The following is a 20,470-nucleotide window of genomic DNA, read 5'->3' as shown; positions in this document are numbered from 1 at the left end:
GCGCTAGTGGTAAAGAAACCGCCTGTCAATACAGGAAACATGAGATAGGAGTTCGATCTCTGGGTCAGGAAGATCCCCTGGAGGAGGGCACAGCAACCCACTCCAGTATTCTTGCCTGGAGAATCCCACGGACAGAGGAGCCTGGCGGGCTACAGTCTGTAGGGTCACAAAGAGTCGGACACGATTGAAATGACAGCATGCATGAGAAGCCACTGAAGGGTTGTTTTCTCTTTTTTTGGTCCCAATTTATTATTGCTTCTCAACTGAAATTTAACTTCCTACAGTTAAATGCAAAGATCTTAAATGTTGAGTTGGATGAGTTTTGACAATTATATACATCCGTGTAACCACCTGCTCAAAGGAGACACAAACATTTCTATTACCCGAAAAAGGTCCCGCCTGCCCGGTTCCGGTTAATTCTCCCCGTTTCCAGAGTCCGGTGGGTCTAAGCAGATTGCGTTTGCTTTTGGAAAGGATCACTCGGGCAGTAGTGCAGAGGACTGCCTGAGACCAGCAAACAGAGGACGTACAGGCTAGGCTAGAGGTGACTGGGTGGCACCCAGGTCGCCTAGCAACCGGAAAGCGTGATCCGAGGGTTTTGACAGCTCCGCGCAGGCGGAAGGGGAGGCTCCGCCCCCGCCTCGCCCCGCCCCTCGCAGGAGCCGGTAGACACCCCCGCCCCGCGCTGGGGGGCGGGCCGAAACTTCTTATTGGTCGGCCCTCCGGAAGCTACTGGATTCGGAATCTTGTCCCAGGTCTTGCTGCTCCGGCTGCGTCTGTGTGCGCGGTGTGTGGCGGCGGCGCGTGGTGAGGGGCTGAGTGTGGCGGGTCGCGCGCCGCTCCGGCTCAGCCAGGAAGCCCCCGCCGCCGCTAAGCCTGTTTTCCTTCTCTTGTTGAATCGGAGCACGCCCCGCACGGGACACCCCAAGCCCTACTGCGCAGCCCGCCTTACCGGCCTGGGGACGGGTATCGCCTATTGGGACGCCCCAGAGCGGACTCGGGGATCCCCACCGCCGCAGGCCCCGGTGCGTGACTGATCCTCCGGCTCCCAGAGCCCCCTGCGCAGGCCGGGATGTTTGTCCTCGTGGAGATGGTGGACACCGTGCGGATCCCCCCGTGGCAGTTTGAGAGGAAGCTCAACGATTCCATCGCCGAAGAATTGAACAAAAAGTTGGCCAACAAGGTACTGGGTCCGCGAGGTCGCAGGCAGGCCTTTAGCACGGGAAGGGCCAACACTGCGTACCCCGCCCGCTGCCGGCCTGGCCATGCCAAGCCTTGGCATTGGGCAAGGAGCTTAACGTCTCAGAACTCGGCTTCTTCACCTGTGAGTGGGGTGAACTCATCCTTTACCCCACTAGGATGTTGGAGAGAATCAAAAATTGAATTCGAAAAAGGTTCTTGTTCCTGGGAAATACTAGTGTCCCCACTTCCAAATTATTGATAATTTGCAATCTAAATCAAGTCATTTACCCCCTCTGGGCCTCGGTTTCCATTTGTAAAATGGAAATAATCATTGTTGTCCAACCGTGCATCTGTGAAGATGGGTGGTAGTTCAACTGTCAGGAGGTTTAGCCATTCATTCCTTCAAAAGAAATGTTTGTGCACTTTTTACGTGCCAGGCCAGCATGCCTTAGTGCCAGTCAGAGGCCTTCCCTCTGTCTTTTCTGAAGCAGTTATTCTGTGCCACATCACTCTTTCCTTCTTAGCACCCACCACAGTCTTTTCTTGCTTGTTTACTTGGTTACTATTTTTCTCTTTTCCTCTGCATGAGGGCAGTGACCTTTTCCTTCTCCACAGGTAACCCCCATAAAGTCTGGCACAGAGCAGATGTTCCATAATTGTTTGTTGAATGAATAAAACAGACACGCTTCTGCTCTGTAGTGTGGTGGGGACAGCAGACAGGAACAAGAGACTCCCATAGTTGAGTGTGTGATGACAAATTTAGGTAACTATTATGAGAACAGGTGTTCACAAGCCCGTGGAATGAGAGAACTTCGCCTAGCAAATATCACTTGCTAGGGGGTGATATTTGAGCTGAGATCTGGTGGTAAGGAAGAACTCACGTAGGATATTCCGGGCAGAGTAGAGCTATGCAGGAAGCAGAAACAGCATGTGCAAAGGCCCTGAGGCAGGAAGGAATATCAAACCTGTCATAGCTTGGAGGAGGCTGGTGTCGCCAGGGCAGAGGGAGAGAGGGGAGGGCAGGCTGGAGAGTGGTGGGAGCCAGCCCATACAGGGCCCGCAGAACTTCACTGGAGTGATGGCCTTCATCTGTAGTAGTCTGAGAAAGAGCCAGCAGGAAGAAAACGCTGGCTGGAGACTGGAGGCAGGTTCCTTCCATAGAGGCTGAAGTCACAGAAGGTGGGGTGTACAGACCTGGGGATTTGTTGGCGAGAACTCACAGAGTCCTTAGTGGATGGTGTCTGATTACTTTGTAAGGTACCTTGACAGGGGGCCTCTAAGGGGACAAAGAGAGAAGATATGAAAAGTCCAAGAAGGGAATGTAGTCCTTTTGTCGCACAGGGCCTTCTGTGACCTGTTCAGACAAGTATTTCTTTTTCTTTTTTTTGGTTGCTCCTCGAGTCTTGTCAGATCTTAGCTCCCCAACTACAGGTTGAACCCAGGTCTTCAGCAGTGAAAGTGCAGAGTCCTAACCACTGGACTGCCAGGGAATTCCCAGACAAGTCTTTCTGCATTTGAATTACTGAGTCATTGGAGAGGAGACCTCTCAAAAGAAGTCCAAGGCCCAGGCAAGGGTGCCTACTCCTTGTGCTTCCAAAACCAGCCAGACTCTGGGCCTCACTGCAGTGAGGTCTGGCCAGGACTCACTTCTCTGAGCTTCTTGCTAATCTGTAAACAGTCCTGCAAGGTCTCTGGGATGTGACGATGCTGGTGTCAGATAAGCAGACACCAAGCGGCTAGTCCTTTGGAGCATCATGGGGTGGAAACGGGATGTGGAGTCCTTGGCCGTTTTGCCCAGTCTCAGGGCCTCCTGTGTATCACTCTGCCAGCCTCAGCCCCTGCGGCCACGTCTGAGTGTCTGAGACTTTGTGAGCTGTGGATCTGACCCTCTGAACTGTGAGCTGCAGGATGGACTTGGGACCTTGGAAACGTGTAGTTTTAACCTCGGGTTCCCCACCCCAGTCCTTGCTAGTAATAGTAATGATCCTTGATTGGAGAGGGTTCCTTCTAGCAGGTGAGCCAGCTACTGAGCTAGGTGCTTCACCTCTGTTCTCTTTGGATTTAATAAGCCCACAGCCTGGTATGTCCATTTTTGCAGATGGGGAAACTGAGGCTCAGAGAAGTGACCTCGCAGGCCACACAGGGGGTGGTGGAGCTGGTGTTGTGACTTGAATCTGTCTTGTCACCGAAGGCTTTGTTCTTTTTAGAGCTCATCTCCTACTGGAGTTCTTTACCTCAGGCAATGCCCCAGTGCATTTAAAATGGGGATACCTGCCCCGTAGAGATGGGGGGGCAGATCTCAGGAGAAACTGCTCGGGGAACTGGGCCTCAGGGTCACTGGGCGTGTACATGGATGCACACAGGTCGTGTACAACGTGGGACTCTGCATCTGTCTGTTTGACATCACCAAGCTGGAGGACGCATACGTGTTCCCAGGGGATGGTGCATCACACACGAAAGGTGGGTGCCCTCTCCTCCTGGGCTTCAGGTTTCTTGGGGCTCAGTTTTCGGTGGGGGGTCCTGGTCTGGGGTTGGGAGACCTGGGGTCTAGTCCTGACTGCTCTGCTGGGAATTTCCTGGGTGGTATGGGCAGAATCTTCCCATTTCTGTGCCTCAGTTTCCCGTCTATAAAAAAAGAGGTGGGGACATCGCTGGTGGTCCAGTGGCTGAGACTCGGTGCTTCCACTGCAGGGGGCACAGGTTCAATCCCTGGTCGGGAAACTAAGATCCCACATGCAGTGCAGCATGACCAATAAAAAAGGGGAGGTGGATGAGGTGATTTCGAGGCCTCTCCATCAAGGCTGCTCCAGCTCTGAGACTGTGGCTGGCTGCGCACGTGTCCCTGGTGATCCTGTGTGCTGGTTGAGCCCTGCCCTGCCTGGCTGTCAGTGTGCTCCGGGAGGGGACAGACAGTGGAGTCGGCATTGCTGATAAAAGTGGGGAGAGTGAGGAGGGGCACAGGAGGCTGGAGGGGGCTGGGAGACCTTGAGGGACTCCAGGGCATAATGGGTAAACACGTGCCTCTGGCTTCAAATACCAGCTCTGCTGCTTATTTGCTGTATGTCATAAGCGGAGCATGCAGCCTCTGTTTCCTCTTCAGCAAAAGGCAGTTAACAGTAGACTAAGTTACAGGACTGTGGAGGGTTACAGAGTTAACACACACAAAGCTCTCAGGACAGGACGTCGGCTCATAGCGAGTCCTGACGGCTCATTGATGTGAATTGTTCCTCTGATTCTGTCGGTCCGCTCGGTGGCGGTCTTCTGGGCTGGCTTGACCAGGGCTGGATGGTGTAGGGTGCTCTCACGTGTCTGGTGGTTGGCACACTGGTTGGGTGGGGGCCTCAGCTGGGCTTCTCATCTCTGCCCCACGTGGTCTCTTCTTTCAGGAGGCGGACTGGGCACCAAAGCACCTCTGGGCCGAGCCTCTGCTCGGATCCCATTGGCCAGAGCCGGTCACGTGGCCAAGGCCGGCGTCAAGGGCTAGAGAAGGACTCCCCGATGGGAGGGGCTGCAGTCACTTTGCAAGGGGATGTGCACCCCAAGGGAGGAGGGCTCTCGGGGAGGAGGTGGGGCGTTGGTCCCTCTCCTGCCGGACGAACCAAGTCAGAAGCAGAGGGCCAGGTGAGATGGCTGGGGGCTAGTCAGGGTGTACACATGCCACTCGCCATCAGCTGGGCGCTCGCCCGTCCGCCCCAGACCCTGAGTCGGAATCTCTGGGGAGGGCCCCGCAGTGATTCCCACCCTGCCCTGACCCCTACTGGGGCATCAGCCTCGGCACAGGGAGATCCAAGCATTCCAGAATGTGCCACGAGGCTGCCTGGTGTGTGTGTCCAGGAATCCAGAGACTTAATTCATTCACGAGGATGCCATGGAGCTCTGAGTTGTGTGTGAACTGGGACGGTCTCGGAAGCAGAAAGGTTGGACAGTGATGTGGAGACAAGGCCATGCGGGCCCTGTTTACAGAGAAGGATGCTGTCCAGCTGAGCCCAGGCTCTGCCTGGGAACAGGGGCCTTGCTGTCCAGGAGACAAGTGGTATGGGGGCCAGAACTTCAAGAAAGACTGGAGAGAAACTTAAAAATGCGGAGATTCCGTCCGTTTATTGGGTTGTTTCTGCTGCTTGGCGTCATTGCTGGTTTTCTGCCAACCCCCTGTACCTGGGTCCCTGGTGTTCCTGGGAGCAGGTGCAGGTGGACCTGGGGTTGAATTCTGACTGTGACCCCGGGCAGGTGACTACCTGGCTCAGCCTCACTTTGCTCATCTGTAAAATGGGATAACATGTGTGGCAGTCAGGCTTCTCCGGGCCCATGGAGCATTGTACAGGGCGAATTGTCGATCCGTGGTGGGGTCAGTGGCCAGGCTTCAAGGCTGACCCTGAGCCCGGGTCCCCTCCCCTGCTGCCTCCCCGGGGCTGTGGCCGAGGGTGCGCTGAGGGGTGCTCAGCACTGGGTCTCTGCCTTTGCTTAGAGGGTTATTCATTCGCCAGTTGCTCTGGCTGAGTTAGGGCCCCACTCAGGGCTCCGGAGCAGCCTGTCTTTGTGCCTACCATTTGCTTTGTTCTTTTCCCTTTTATTTTTTTTTTTTAAGCTGTGATAGAACATAAAATTTACCATGTTTAGAGTATAGTTCCGTGACATTCAGTATGTTTACATTGTTGTCTGACCATCACCACCATCCATCTCTAGCACTTTATTGTCTTCCAACACTGGATCTCTGTCTCCACTAAACACCAATTCCCCCTCCCCTCTCCCTACCCACCCCCTAACCCTAACCCCCCAACCACCATTCTGCTTTCTGTCTCTGTGAATTTGGCTCCTCCAGGCACCTCTTGAGTGGAATCAGGTATTTGTCCATTGTAGACACTCACTACGTTCTAAGGCAACCCTGCTTATCCTCAGCCTACAACTAAGAACAGGTCTTCCTCTTCTTTTTTTTTTTTTTCATTTATTTTTATTAATTGGAGGCTAATTACTTTACAATATTGTAGTAGGAGGTCTTCCTCTTCTTACTGGTTCTTCAGACCCATCCTTTTTGACTTTTTAGGCTTCCCACCTCAGGCTGAACATCCCTCGAACTTCAGGGGCGGCTCTCAGGAGCACAGCACTACCCCAGCTGGCCCTCCACCTGGTCTGTGGCCTCCTTTTGGTTTTTTAAGTGAGATATAATTCACATACCCTGAAATTCACCCTTTTAAGGCCTACAATTCAGGGACTTTCAGCATTGTATATTCACAGAGCTGTGTGATATTGTCACTATTGTCTTAACTCTAGAATATTTTCGTCACCCCCAAAAGAAATACCACACCCATTAACCATCACTCCCTGCCCTCCACCAACCCCTGAAAACCATTCGTCGACTTTCTGTCTCTGAATTTGCCTCTTCTGGACATTTCCTGTGAATAGGATCCTACAGTACTGGCCTTTTGTGGTTGGCTTATTTCCTGCAGCATAATTTCCTCAAGGTTCATCCATGTGGTTCCCTGTGTTAGTCCTTTATTCCTCCCTGAGACTGAACAGTCTTCCATTGCATGGCTGTATCACACTGTGTTCATCCATCCATCTGTCCACGGGCACCTGGGTTGCTCACCATGTGCTTTGGTTGTGGTTGTTCGAGACTCGAGCTCCCTGGGCGCGGAATCACATGTCGTCCTGCCCCAGCGAGCCCAGTGCCCAAGCCCAGCCTGGCACGGCCCTGGCAGAGGCTCCGTGGGGACTTATTAAACTGAGCTGATGGAACTGGGTCACACAGGCAGAGGGATTTTTCCATTCTGTGCATTAGAGACACCAGCCCTCAGCTGCTCTCTCCGAGGTCAGCATGCGGCTCTCCCGTCTCGACGGGACGAGGCCCGGACGGCTGTGCTTGTCCCCTCGCTGGGAAGGATGCGCACCAGCTACCCCCTGTCCTTCCCCCACGCTCTCCTGCCTGGTGGAGTCGCGGGGAGCTGGGGTGGGGGGCAGGTGGACCCCGCTGTCCTTGGGGTGAGCCGGCAGACCAGGCAGCTGAGGGTGCTGAAAGCAGAAGCCTGTGTTTGGGGATTAAACGGGGAGGCAGATTCAACCCCGTGGCTCTGGGTGGTGGTTCAGAAAGACTTGGAGTCTCCCTCTGGCAGAACAGCTGTGTGGCTGTGGGCAGGTTACTTGACCTCTTGGAGCCTCTTGAGTCCAGTGGGGAAGCATGACATGACACGGATGGATTGAGATGGGCCCTGGGTGGCTAGGCAGGGGCAGCCTCATGGTTATTCTCTAGCCCTGGCGGAGTTCAGGCCCTAGACACCGTATGCCTTTGGGGCTCAGTGGGCACCCCCTTTGAGGCGCTCTGCAAGGGGCAGCAGTGATCGAGGGATGCCTTCTGCCAGGTCGTGGAGTCAGTCTGTGATGTGGGCACAGACCTTACCTGATACTTTCCTTGGGCTCATGTAAGTAGGGACCACCTAGGGCAGAACCTGAGAACCCACAGAGGCGCTGTTGCTGGTTTATTGGCTCCCTCCAACCTCCCCACCCCAAAAAAATTTCAGGGCATTTTTAGCATCCTGTTCCAGGTCAGAGCTGCGCCTGGGGCAAACTTTGCCGGTCAGCAGGAGATGGGGAACTTGTTTCCAAAGACCTGGTTCTCTCTGCCAGTTGCTTCTGCCCTTGTTAGAATTTCAAGGAGAGAGCCCGGAGGAAGGTTGAGATTGACTTTGGCATCATTGATGGCCAGGATCTGGGCTCAGGTGTGACTGATGGATTGGGATCGGGCCTGTGTTTCAGGGCCAGTGCTGCTGGCCTCTTGTGGGGGCCAAGCAGTGGCCTTGCAGGAGATGGGATGAGGGTCCCTCCTGCTCAGCTCTCAAGCCTAGGCCCACAGGAAGGCCTGGCATGGACTGCTGGGTGGACTCTTGGTACCACCCTGGGGGTCAGCGTGCCAGTGAGTGAGGGTGGACACCAGCATTCATAGGCCACCCCCAGTCAGAGCGGCCCTTGCTCACGGCCTGCTCATCACTGCCGTGCCATCTCCATTTCCAGTTCACTTTCGCTATGTGGTGTTCCATCCGTTCCTGGACGAGATTCTGATTGGAAAGATCAAAGGCTGCAGCCCGGAGGGAGTGCATGGTAACGTCGGCCCTGCGTCCAAGCAAGACCTGGGAGCACGCGGGGGGCAGGTGGCCGGGCCCCTGAGCCTCTCCAGGTGGTCAGGGGAGCAGCCACCTAGACGAGCAGAACCTGCCTGAGGGGGCGCTCAGCCGTCCGTCCTGTAACTGCGGACCCCAGCCAGCTGGGGGCCTTGGCCAGGAGGCTGAGATGCCCTGAGGGAGGCCCCGGAGCTGGCGGAGGTGACTGGGCCGCCCGCACCCACTGGCCCTGGTAGTGCAGGGTCCACCTCGGGTTTCGGTGGCTGCTCAGGCCAGGCAGAGTTGTGGGGCTCCGTGGTGGAGGAGGGGTTCCCGGGCAGCAGACTCAGGGCTGGCCTGTCTACTCACGTTGTCACCTGCCTGCTTTCCAGTCTCCCTAGGGTTCTTCGACGACATTCTCATCCCTCCGGAGTCGCTGCAGCAGCCGGCCAAGTTGTATCCTCCCAGAGTGAGAGCTCGCGCCCCTCCATGGAAGGTCCCTGGGTCCTGTGACCTGATGCTGCCAGCCTCTGTCCACCCCTCCAGCCTGCATCTCATTTGCCCCCGAAGCACGGCGCTGCCTGTGTGTCCCACATGGGCTGCAGGGCCTCCCTGCCTGCGCCTGCATCGGGGCTGCCAGGCCTGGTTCCAGCTCACCTCGCTGAGGTCACCTCACCTCCCGCCGCCCCTCCTCGGCTCACGTCTGAGGGCTTGGCGCTGCGCGTCCAGGGCTGGTGGAGGAGTCTCTTTGCTGGCTCCCCCATTGTCCCTGTCCCGGCCCGCGCCCTGCTGCACTGGGGTGGTTGTTTCTGTGGGTGCGCCCCAAGACTGCTCACCGGGAGAGACCCCATCTTGTCCCAGCTGTGCCCAAGGTGCCCAGCAGGGGACCCGGCACCGAGGCGAGGCAGGACCCACCTGCGGGGCTGCCACTGGAGGGCAGTGTGTCCCTTCAGTGTGGGATCTGCTGAGGGCGGGGGCCCCGGTTTTGTGTGTGTACTTGTGTGCGCGCGCGTGTGTGTGTACGTGTGTCTGTGGGGGTGTGTGTGTACATATGCACAGGGCCTGGGGCAGGGTCTGTGTGTGACCCTGGAACTTGTCAGAAAACCTGCCACGTCCTATGGAAACCGGGAGCGTTCCTGGGCTGCCTGCCGGCAGAGCACCGTGAGGCGTGCAGAGGCATGTGGGATCGCACCGTGCGGAGCACACGGCCAGCTTCGGCCGGCGCTCGGGTCGACTGTGGGGCCTGTGGAGGGCGCTCTGCACGCATGCTTTCATTACCTCCCCGCCGCAGCCCTGGAGGGCAGGCCTCCCTACCGCCCTGGTATACCGACGGGGGACCTGCGGCACGGAGAGGTTGGGCCTGGCCCCCGGTGGGTGGTGAGCTGAGGTTTGAACATGGCAGCCGGCCTCTGAGGGCACAGGTGGAGTCCGAGCCCGGGCACCGAGGGGCCGTGGTCATTCCCGGGTGGAGGTGCAGCTTGCACTCTGCTCCAAGCTCCTCCTGCTCCGACATCCATGTTCCCAGCCTGGGTCCTGGCTCCATGGGCTCCGGGCCGGCCCGACCTCGCCTCTTGTATGTGGGGCTGAGCCCTCTCTTCTGTGACTTCCTGGGCAAAACACTTCAGCCTGCAGTGGGCTCTTCCTGGGGGTGGGCACTATGGGAGGAACCCCTCAAACTCAGGGCTTCCCTGCTGGCCTGGTTGTTCCCTTGACCGTGTGCCCCGCCCAGCGACGAGGCCGAGCAGGTCTGGGTGTGGGAGTACGAGACAGAGGAGGGCGCCCACGACCTGTACATGGACATCGGCGAGGAGGTCCGCTTCCGGGTGGTGGACGAGAGCTTCGTGGACACGTCCCCCACGGGACCCAGCTCAGCTGAGGCCGCCTCTTCCAGCGAGGAGCTGCCCAAGAAGGAGGCTCCGTACACGCTCATGGTGAGCTGTCCTGATGAGACCCGGGGGCGGGAGGACCCAGCAGGTGGGGGTGCAGTCCCTGCTGTGGTGTCTTGGGTGGATCCTTCTTGGGGAGCCCAGTTTCTGCGGGGCAGGGCGGCAGTGGTCCTTGCGGCGGTGTCATAAAGCTGCCACGCTGTTGGGGAGGGTAGGTGAGTCAGGCCCCTGCCCATGAGAGGACAGCACCAGCTGGACAAGGCTGCTGAGGAGCGGGCAGCCTGAGGAAGAAACCGGGGGTGGGGGAGCTGGGGGGGAGGGACAGGACCCTCAAGGCTGCTCCCACTACAAACCCGAGTGGCCTGAGGGCCTGGGGAAGCTGACCCACCAGATCTGACTTGGGTCCCTTGTCTTTTACCCTCATGAAGCCAGATGGTGACACATGACCCAAGTGGGATTCCAGGGCCTGCAGGTAGGGTTTTCTAGTGGAACGTGGGGCCCAAGCTGCTCACTTTCAGGGTAACTGTCTCTATCAGGAAGAGGAGTGGTGGTCCCCTCTGCATGATTCGGAGGCTGGGGCCCAAGGTCACTAGGCTCTTCTGGCAGGACTAGACCACAGGCGGCTCAGGAGGGCAGGCCTAGGATTGGCACGCTAGTGCCCTTGTGGGCAGGCATACAGGTGAGGGGCCAGGGGCCATGTCCTCGGCAAACCAGCACTCTTCTTTCTGGCCCCGGGAGAGGCTGGGGCGAGAGGAGAGTCCACCTCCCCTCTGGGGTGCTGGTGCAGCTCCTGGGTGTTCCCAGAGCCTCCTGGCTGGCTATGCCCCACCCTCCTTGGGACCGCACCTACAAGAAAGGGCCCCCTTTGCCTCCTGTCCAAGTTGGCTCCAGGCTAAACAGATGAAGCATGCCAGTTCTCTCTCCACCCCTGGCAGGGATCCATCAGCGAGCCGGGCCTGGGCCTCCTCTCCTGGTGGACGAGCAGCTAGCCCTGCGCTGTGAGCACGGACCCTGCCCGACCCTTGGGAAGGAGGCGCAGCTGGCCCTGAAGACCACCGCCACTGGTGCAGACGAGGAGCGGCCTGCGCCCTGCCAGGCTGTCCCCTCCCCTGCCTCTCCCAGAGCTACCCGAGTGCCACAGTCCCCACGGACTTCTGCCCATTGGTGACAGCAAAGACTTAATAAATGAAGACAGCATCACCTGGGAGAGCTGCCCTTGTCTCAGTGATCTACAGTCACCAAGTCGCCACGGCCAGGACAGCACGTCCTTCCTGACCCCAGATCACATCTAGAGATGACCCAGAGGTGGACTTCGGGGTGAAAGGTCCCGGCCACCTCAGGCCAGCTCTGGGCCAGCTGATCCTGGCGGCTCCACAAGTAGCCCAGAGAGCAGGAAGCTGGTCCAGGACAGCTGCCGGGTGCTCGTCAGCTGACCTTCACGGGAAAACCTTCCTTCCCACCGGCGTGTGGAAGGTGGGGCCTGGACTCGGCCAAGCAGCTCCATCAAGAAGTGGCAGCGCTGGGCTTTCGTGAGCCGGGGGTGAGGGTGACCCGCTGTTGTCGTTGTCCCCGCCCCGCCCCCCCCAGCAGTACAGCAGGGAGCCTTGGGCCTGCTGTCACTTTGCGACCTTGGCCACGCCGTGAACATGCTGTGGGTCTGTCTGCTTGTGCTTTGAGAACCTGGAGGCGGGAAAACGCCTCATCGTTTACTCAACAGAAAGGCTTTGCCGGATTCCTCCTGCCCCTCCACTCATTTCTGCCAGAAACCTCTCTTGGGACCAGGACGTGGTTTTATATCCCCACTGGACGCCATGTTTCCGTCAGGCAAGTCTTGTCCTGATGAAGGGGTCACCGTGGAGCCTGCCTCCGGCCCTGGCCTTTCGGCTCACATGGACAGGGGTCTGAAGCTATGGGTGGTGCCAGTGGACGGTGCTCCAGGGAGAGGAACCGTGCCCGCTGCCGCCCTGTGCCAGGGGATGGGGGCAGGGCACATGTGGACTAGCCGTGACCTTGGACGTGGTAGCTGGTCTGTACGACAGACACACACACACACTGCGTGTCTGAAGGGCAGCTCAAAGCCCAGGGGAAGGGGAGGCTCCATGTTGGGCCCAACCCCCCAGGCCCATCAGGGAAGCTACTGGAATGTGGGGATGGGGAGGCGAGGCTGCCCCGCAGGCAGTGGGGCTGAAAAACAAACGCTGTGATGTGGCTCTGGGGGCCCCCACTGACTGGCTGTGAAGGAACCCGTCTGCCCCTTGCTGGAGCCGGTAACAGCAGACACCACCACTCACACAGCCAGTCACTGCATGTGAATTCTTATTTTCCTTGTAAGAGCAAAAGGACTTTTTGAAATCCTTTAGCCACCAGTGAAATGAACAGGCAGGAGAAAAACTTCAGATGGGCGTCTGTCATCAAAAATAAATACAGTTGCATGAAGCTGCTCAAGATCTGAATCGGACTAAAAACAGGAAGACAGGGTTGACACGCTGTTAAGAGCCTCCCCCACCCCCGGCCGTGGGGCACTCCCTGGGCTGAGGAGAGGAGGGCAGGAGGCCGGGCCACCGCATCTCGGAGCAGAGCCACGGCTGGATCCGATCGGATCTGGTTCTGGTGACGTGGAACCGCCCTTGTGACGCCAGAGCCGGGTCCGAGGAGCGGGTCGGCGGGCAGTGGTGGCTGAGCGGGACCTCACTTCTGCAGCTCCTTCATCCTGTTGAGCGCGCTGCCGGCGCGGAACCACTCGATCTGGGTCTCGTTGAAGGTGTGGTTCAGGAGGATGGTCTCCTGGGTCCCGTTGGGGTGCTTGATGATGCACGTCAGCGGCTGTGAGGAGGGACACGTGTGGGCGGACGGCCCCTGGGAACACAGCCCTGGGTTTTGCTAGAGGCTCAGGAGGGTGGGCCACTGCTCCGGGCCCCGGGCCAGCAAGCTGAACCAGGTCCTAGGCCAGGTCTGGGCCTTGGCGGCTGGCCACGGCAAGACCCAAAGACCCGGAGGCCCTGACTCCTGGGACCATAGGGCCCTGCGGGGTGTGGGCTGTGGTTGCCGAGTGCCAGGCCTGGACCAGTGACTGGATGGAATGGAGGCCTGAGCTGGTTTTACCTTCATCTCTGGGAGGGCACTTCCTTCCCTCTTGGGGGTTACCTGGAGAATTCAGGGGCCCTTCGAGCTGGAACAAAGGCTCGCGGAAGGAGGGCCAGGTGTAGGAAGGCCCCTCCCCTCTCAGGAGGGCCCTGGGAGAAAAGGGCGTGGCTGGCCCACCCTCCTTCCCCGCCCCTGACCTTGCCAGGGGCAAAGTCCCTCAGGCCCTGGATGGTCAGCTTGTCCACAGGGTGAATCTTGTTGTAGTCAGCTGGGTCAGCGAAGGTGAGGGGCAGCAGGCCCTGCTTCTTCAGGTTGGTTTCTAGAAGACAGAGGGCAGCAGTCCATAGTGGGCAGGTCCCGTCCCTCCCTTCTCCGTGAGGAACCTCACCAGCCAAGTCCAGTTAGGGCTCTGGGAGGGTCACGTGGTCCTGCCACACGGCGACAAACCTGGGTCACTGACCACAAGGACCAGCTTGGCCGCTCTCCCAGTAACGTGGGGCCCTAGGCGAGTGTGCTTGCGTGCCTGTGTTTCCCTGAGGCCTCTGACAATCAGAGACAGTCCTCTGACCACATGCCCTGGATCTCAGCTGCTCTAAGTGTGGAGGCGAGACCAGTATATGCTGGGGGTGGGGAGCTGTGGTGTCAGAACCGACAAATCTGAAGGGGCCGAGGCTGGAGGCCAGGGGGCTGTGGGGTCTCCATGGACACACCCTGGAGACCAGCCACGTGGCTCTGGCCCTGCCAGGCACTGTGGGCCGGGTGACCCTGGGTTGCCAGTGAGGGAAAGCGGGTGGGGCTAGGACTGGGCTCCTGCTCACCGTGGATCCTGGCGAAGCTCTTGGTGATGATGGCCCGGCCGCCAAGGTGGCGAGGCTCCAGGGCCGCGTGCTCCCGGCTGGAACCCTCACCATAGTTTTCATCTCCGATCACCACCCACCGGATGCCGTGTTTCTGTCAGGGGTGAGTAAGGAGCGAGTTTATGAGGAAGAGGAGTTTATGGCGAGTTTATGGCCCACCTCCTGCTCAGCCCTCAGGCCTCCTAAGGCTCACAGGTCCAGAGCCCCCCGCCTCACCTGCACCCCAAGGACAGGTGAAGTTAGAGCTGAATCCAGCCCCAGACAGGCCCTCGGAAGACAGGATGAGACGGCCTGGCTGTCCGCAGGGCCTGGAAGGTGTGACCCTCCTGTGACCCAAAGCTCAGGGCAGCGGGGGTGACAGACACGGGGCTGCCTCGGTGGCGTTGGGACACCATTCCACTGCAAAGCTGCAAGTGTGGACCCCCCTTTCCCTGAGTGGAGTGCCCGACCTGGCCACTAGAAAGTGCCAGAGAACCCCATCCCTACCCCCCAACTCGGGCCCACCTTGTAGTAGCGGGCGGTGTCAGGGACGGGACCGAACTCCTGGGTGACGGCGTTGCGCACGGAGTTGGCCTTGCCGTTTTCCACGTTGATGGCGCCAATGAGCAGGTTGTTGGAGATGTTGTCCAGATGCCCACGGAACTTGAGCCAGGGGCCGGCAGCCGAGATGTGGTCGGTGGTACACTTCCCTTTGACCTTGGGTGGGTGAGCAGAGAGAACAGAGGTCGGGTGTGGGTTCTGAGTGGTGGATGGACAGGCCCTCTGGACGCAGACAGGGGGACAGGAGAAGCGGGTCAGGCTCTGACACGGGTTGCAGTCTTGGTGTCACCAACGCTCTGGCCAAGAGGGTTCAGGCAAGGCTGTCCCCTGTCCCTCAAGGGGGCAGAGCCAGGCACGGAGGACCCATGTGTTTGCTCACTCGCTCTTCAGCCCGAGGCCCCCAGGTAGGAGATGCCCAGGTTGGAAGACCAGCTGCAGATTCATGCCAGAGACAGATGAGCTCTGGGACGTGTCTGGGCTCTGGCTGCCGATGATCATTTTGTCTACCGTGCGGGCTTTTAACGGGGGCTGTGTCACTGCCTGCAGACGCCGCAGTAAACGGCTCAGTGCCTGTGCGGCATGGCTCCAAGGCCTCTGGCCGCTCTGCTCAGCTCCCAGACACACGCCCTATCCCTGATGCTCAACCATGGGAAATCAACGGCACCAGGGCGTGTCTGGTCAAGCCCAGTGCATGGAGACCTGCTGTGAGGGTCACAGTTGCTCATCTGCCCTCCTAACACTGCGCCTGCCCACACCCCCAGAGGACCCTGAGCAGCTGGCCCGGCACAGGGCAGTAGAAAGGGGGACACAGATCCCCTCACTCCTCCGTAGCCAAACCTCCCTTCCTGCCCCTGCCTGACTCTTGACTGTGTCCTCCACCAGGGCCCATGGGGGCCCGCGTGGTTCCCCAGGCCCTCCTGCCTATTAGGGAAGGGTGCGCTGGCAGCAGGGCTGTTCGCGAGTCCCTGAGTCGCTGACCTTGATGAGGATCTGCAGGTCCTCCAGGTCTCGGCCGTCCCACTTGTCAAAAGGCTCCAGGAGCTGCAGGCGCTGGCTGGTGGGACTCACGTCCACCTGCTGCCCACTGCTGTCCTTGGGGGGGTGCTGGTAGGTGTCCTGTCCGGGGTCGAACTCCTGCAGCAGGCGACAGGGCACATTGGGTGCCAAGCCCTCAGTCCCACGTGGATGGGCTCCCACGGCAGGCAATCTCCCCCGGTGCCAAGCTCTCCCTCCCAGCAAGCACCCTTCCTGGGCCGGAAGCATCTCAGCAGCCCTGAGCCCCAGGCCAAGGTGGGCACGCAGAACGAGTGGCAGAGGCTGCGCCTGCTCACCGCTCGGGGAAGCTCATCTGCGTCTGGAGCCTCCAGCTTGAACTTCTTGCCGTCCTTGCCCGTCAGGAAGTCAGTCTCTGGGTTGAACTTGAGGGTGCCAGCAATGGCCAGGGCTGTGACAATCTGGAATGGAGGCAGCCAGTCTGTCGTTCGCACCAAACCCCTCCCATCCCTTCACCTCAGCAGAAGCCTAGGCAGAAACTGAGGTGGAGCCGGGAAATTTCCAGATTCTCCATGACCGCTCTTCCCCTTGCAGGCGGGAGCTGCGGCAATGTCTCTGGGACCAGGGTCTGCAAAGGACTCATGCACCCACCTCTACCGCCCCCCGGGGCCTGGACCTCAGTGCCTCCTTGGGCAGGGCCAATGCTGGACCCCAAGAGGCCCTGGCACAGAAATGCTCCCGGGATGAGTATGTTCCTTGATGGGCGTCGATAACATGGAAGGGGCCATTTCTTCACCAAAGTATTTCTAGAACGCTCCTTTAAAAAACCAAGTCATGGATTTCCCTGGTGGTTCAGTAGTTAAGAATCCCCCTGCCAAAGGAGGCAACATGGATTTGATCCCTGGTCCGGGAAGATTCCATATGCCACAGGGCAGCTAAGTCTGTGCACAATATCTGAGCCCTTGCACCCTGGAGCCCATGCTCTGCAGAAAGAGAAGTCACCGCAGTGAGAAACCCAACAAGCAACAAGAGTGACCCCTGTTCGCTGCAACTAGAGAAAAGCCTGCGTCCCGCAATAAAGACCCAGCGCAGGAAAAAAAAGGCCACAAGACTATCTGCGTGCAGAAAACTACTAAGTGCCCAGAGCACGCAGCTCACTGCTCATCGTGACAGCACGGCCTCCCTCCTGGCTCGGGCAGCGCAAGCGCCTCCTGCGTTGTTCACGGGTCACCAACGGGACCCATGTGGCCGGGTGGAGGTAGGACTGCCTTCTGTCCCCGGTGGTGACTCTAACAAAACCTCAGACTCCTGGGGCTGAGGGGAGCCAGGCAGGGCACACCCAGGGAACTCGATGCCTGGGGCCGGCAAGGCCTGTGGCTCTTGGTTTCTGCTCTGACAACCCCTGGCCCTGTGATGCCAACATTCCTTCAGCAGCCCTGCAGGGCCCCTACTCCCCTGACTGGCCAGGGCAGGGCCCCCACTCCCCTGACTGGCCAGGGCAGGGCCCCCAGAGGCTATCCCGGGTTAGGGCGGAGCCTCACCTCTGGGGACGTGACGAAGGCGTGGGTCTCGGGGTTTGCGTCATTGCGGCCTGTGAAGTTCCTGTTGTAGGAGGTGACGATGGTGTTCTTCTCCCCCTTCTTGATGTCCTTCCTGCCAGGTCGGAGGGGACACAGTTAGGGACATCTGGCTTTGTCACCTGGCCTGACCTGCCAAGCTCATGGCAGAGGAGGGGGAAATGAAAAAAGACCTGGAAATGGTTACCTCCCCCCAGTGTTCAACTCACACCCACGGAGCAGGAGGGAACCTCAGGCATCACTGAGGTTCATTAGAAGCCACACGTAAGACAAGAGGCCAGACCAAGGATCCCTGACTGGGGCCATGGTGTCCTTTCAGGAGGGTCCATCTGAGCCTCCCTCTGTGTGCGTTAGGATGAGGCCTCCCTGCTCCATCCCACTCCCCGCCCAGGCTTTGGCCAGGTGGCCACTCAGCGCTGCGGTGGACTCTTCCTCTTTATCTCCAGCCCAACTTTCTAGTCCTGCCCGGAAAAGTCTTCTAATATCCTACAGTCCTGGAAGCTCCACCCTAAGGGCATCTCCCCTCAACATCTGGGGCTCTGTACCCCAGGACACAAGGGACCGTCCTATAAAACTGTGCTTCTTTGGCAGAAAACAACAGAATTCTGTAAAGCAATTATCCTTTGATTTAAAAAAAAAATTAATTAAAAAATACATTAAAAAAGAAAACCCTGTGCTTCTCACCTGTCCCATTGGCCAATGCAGGGGCCGCAGGCATTGGCCAGGACGATGCCACCCACATCCCTCAGGATCTGTGCCTGTAGCGGGGAGAGGGGACGGGGAGGGGTCAGGGGCAGGCTGGCGGGAACCCCGGGACACAGGCCCCTGCGTACAAGGCTGTGGCAGCCACGTTCCTCAGCAGAGGGATGGTGGGGCGCAGGGGCGCGGCATGCGGGCACTCACATAACCATCCCGCTCAATGGTGGCGCGGATCTGCTCTGAGCCTGGGGTGATGGTGAACTGGGACTTGCACTTGAGTCCATGAGCCAGCGCCTGCTTGGCCACGGCTGCGGAGCGGCCCATGTCTTCGTAGCTGGAGTTGGTACAACTGCCGATCAGACCTGGTGTGTTGTGGGCGGGGGGACAGACCGTCAGGAGGAGAGTGACCAGAGCTCTCCACCTGACGGCAAACGATCCACCCCTGGTCAAGGGTTCACCGACTCTGCTCCCAACACAGAGAAGTTGGAAGCAACCTACCTCACTGTCTGTCCTCTCAGCCCAGACACTTAAGAGAAACTGTGGCCAGCGAGCGGATGCTGAACACACTGGCAGCGTGTAACCCACAGTCTTAGAGTGAACAGTCTGTATGTGGACGCACGCTGGAGGGCCCCCACTAAGCTACTGACAGGGACCGCTGCTGGGGAAGGACTATGAGGCCCACTTTATTTTATATTTTGTAGCATTCTCTGGCTTTCTACTTGGTTTTCTACTTGGTTTTATAATCAGGAAGAAAAGAATTCTTTTAAAGAAGTCTATCATAGTTATTCAAAAAGCCAATAAAAACCGAATGATATCACACTGTCTATAGAGAGAGACAGTCTGTCTTACCAGTTCAGTGATTTATGCTCTAATTATTAAGCTACCAAAGATTTCTTTTTATTTACTTCAACTAAGAAGGCTGCACACACTGCACAGCACTTCATGCTAGGCTCCGTCGGAAGCTCTCACCACCCCTCAACTCGTCCCTCCTCCCGGCAATTTTAACGGTACCACCCCCATTTCAGAGCTGGGGAACCGAGGCACAGAGGGTGAAGTAATGAGCTCACGGTCACCCAGCTATGAAGTGGCAGAGGCAGAGTCACTCTCAGGCCACCCGGGTTCACATGCTTCACAGAACCATGACAACAGTGATACCAACATGCCAGTGTGTGTGTGTAAAGCATGTAAGGAAAACCAGGCACGGTAGCTGGTAAGAGGAAATGTTTGCAAAACAGAAAATTCACACACATCAGCATGGGCGTATACAAAGAGCTGGTTCTGGCTGAAGGTGGGGATTAGCGCTGTTTTAAAATTCTTGTTTTGTCAATAGACTCTACACGGATACATATTTCTTTCATACCAAGAAAAAATAATTTCTTTAAAAAGCAGTGGAGGGAAAAAAACTATTTTAGAAAGTGCCTGAACCATTCAGGAAAGGCCCCACGGTAAGCACGGGCAATGGTCCACAGCCCTGGGCGGACCTGCAGGCTCTGGGGCTGGAGGCGGGGGTACTCACCCACTCGGATGTCCAAGGGCCACCCCTCCTTCTCTGCCACACTGCCCACTTCTGCCACAGGGTGAGCCAGGTCGGGGGTGAAGGGCCCATTGATGTGTGGCTTCAGCTGAAGTGAAAGAAGCGGGGGCAGGGGTGGGGAGGAACTCAGCTTGGTGTGTGGACAGCTCTCTCCTTCAGAGGTGGCCTGGCTCCTACTCACCCAGTCACGGTGGGCCTGGGAGGCCAGCTCTCATTCTACAGCTCAAACCTTATCCCAGGAAGGGCCCGAGCAGCGGGCACTGTCCACACACCCACTCCTGGAGCCCTCCAATCCCCAAGGTCATTATCTCCTGCCTGCAGACGGCAGAGCTGCCTGCCTTGCCCAAGGTCACAAGCTTGGAGACAGTAGAGGCATGGGATGAATCAAGGCTGCCAGTTCCCTCAGCCCGTTATCTCCCGTGAGGTGGTGCTTCTGGAATCTGGAGGCCAGACATTTTATATGTGATGCTACTTATCACCAACATGAAGCACTGAGTGAAATGCCTGGCACCCAGTTAGCCCGCAATGAATATCAGCAACAGTTATTACATGAATTAGCTCATTCAGTTCCCATGACTGCCTCGGGTTTTACACATGATGAAGTGAGGCGCATAGTGGCTGGCCTTAAGTAAGGTCACAGGCTTAAGTGGCAGAGTCAGGATTTGAACTTGTGCAGGTTGGCGGCAGGGCCTAAACCCTCAGCTGCTCTGTTCTGCTGCTTTGGCTCCTCCAGCCCATCTTTCCTCTGACCTTCCAAATGCTACCCTGATCTATAGGTCTCAGGGTACTGGGGTCGGGCCTGGAATCTTGGACCCTGCCCTCTAAATTCTCACAACAGAGCAAGCTCAAGGGTAAAATCTTGGCTTCTCCGAGAGCTGAGTTAGGGGCAAACTGAACGTTTCTGAATGACCAGCCGGAGAACCAAAAGATTAAAAGCCTTGCTGGGTATGCAGCCAGGGGCCTGCCCAAGCCCCGCCGAGGCCCACCAGACGTCTCCAGATGGCGCCTGAACCACCCCACCCTCAGAAAC

The 20,470-nt window shown here is 58.0% G+C and overlaps 2 protein-coding genes across 2 annotated transcripts in view; one reads left to right on the top strand and one right to left on the bottom strand.

Annotated features, from left to right (window-relative positions):
- Positions 1–747: 747 nt before the first annotated feature.
- On the top strand, positions 748–11,480 carry POLR3H (RNA polymerase III subunit H). Its single transcript, XM_065944689.1, has 6 exons — positions 748–1,183; positions 3,546–3,642; positions 8,185–8,271; positions 8,663–8,726; positions 10,000–10,201; positions 11,092–11,480. The coding sequence occupies exons 1-6, from the start codon at positions 1,073–1,075 to the stop codon at positions 11,143–11,145; spliced, it is 615 nt and encodes a 204-aa protein (XP_065800761.1). The 5' UTR covers positions 748–1,072; the 3' UTR covers positions 11,146–11,480.
- Positions 11,481–12,450: 970 nt separating this feature from the next.
- The window catches only part of ACO2 (aconitase 2), a 46,483-nt gene continuing 38,463 nt past the window's right edge, over positions 12,451–20,470 (bottom strand). Inside the window, exons 9-18 of the mRNA XM_065944684.1 lie at positions 19,423–19,528; positions 18,111–18,268; positions 17,892–17,965; positions 17,172–17,283; positions 15,969–16,091; positions 15,616–15,771; positions 14,602–14,793; positions 14,059–14,191; positions 13,438–13,559; positions 12,451–12,979 (exon numbers count right to left, since the gene is read on the bottom strand). Coding sequence (XP_065800756.1) covers positions 12,845–12,979; positions 13,438–13,559; positions 14,059–14,191; positions 14,602–14,793; positions 15,616–15,771; positions 15,969–16,091; positions 17,172–17,283; positions 17,892–17,965; positions 18,111–18,268; positions 19,423–19,528 — 1,311 coding nt within the window. The 3' untranslated portion in view covers positions 12,451–12,844. The remainder of the gene's footprint in view (positions 12,980–13,437; positions 13,560–14,058; positions 14,192–14,601; positions 14,794–15,615; positions 15,772–15,968; positions 16,092–17,171; positions 17,284–17,891; positions 17,966–18,110; positions 18,269–19,422; positions 19,529–20,470) is intronic.

Source organism: Muntiacus reevesi, chromosome 1, assembly GCF_963930625.1.
Source record: "Muntiacus reevesi chromosome 1, mMunRee1.1, whole genome shotgun sequence".
NCBI classification, from domain to species: domain Eukaryota; kingdom Metazoa; phylum Chordata; class Mammalia; order Artiodactyla; family Cervidae; genus Muntiacus; species Muntiacus reevesi.
This window is presented reverse-complemented; position numbering and strand designations above follow the sequence as displayed.

Excerpts from the sequence above, each read along its gene's own strand:
- POLR3H (XM_065944689.1), top strand. The coding sequence starts at position 1,073 with ATGTTTGTCCTCGTGGAGATGGTGGACACCGTGCGGATCCCCCCGTGG. Across the intron at positions 3,643-8,184 it reads TGGTGCATCACACACGAAAG|TTCACTTTCGCTATGTGGTG; the intron begins GTGGGTGCCCTC and ends CTCCATTTCCAG. Across the intron at positions 8,727-9,999 it reads CTGCAGCAGCCGGCCAAGTT|CGACGAGGCCGAGCAGGTCT; the intron begins GTATCCTCCCAG and ends TGCCCCGCCCAG.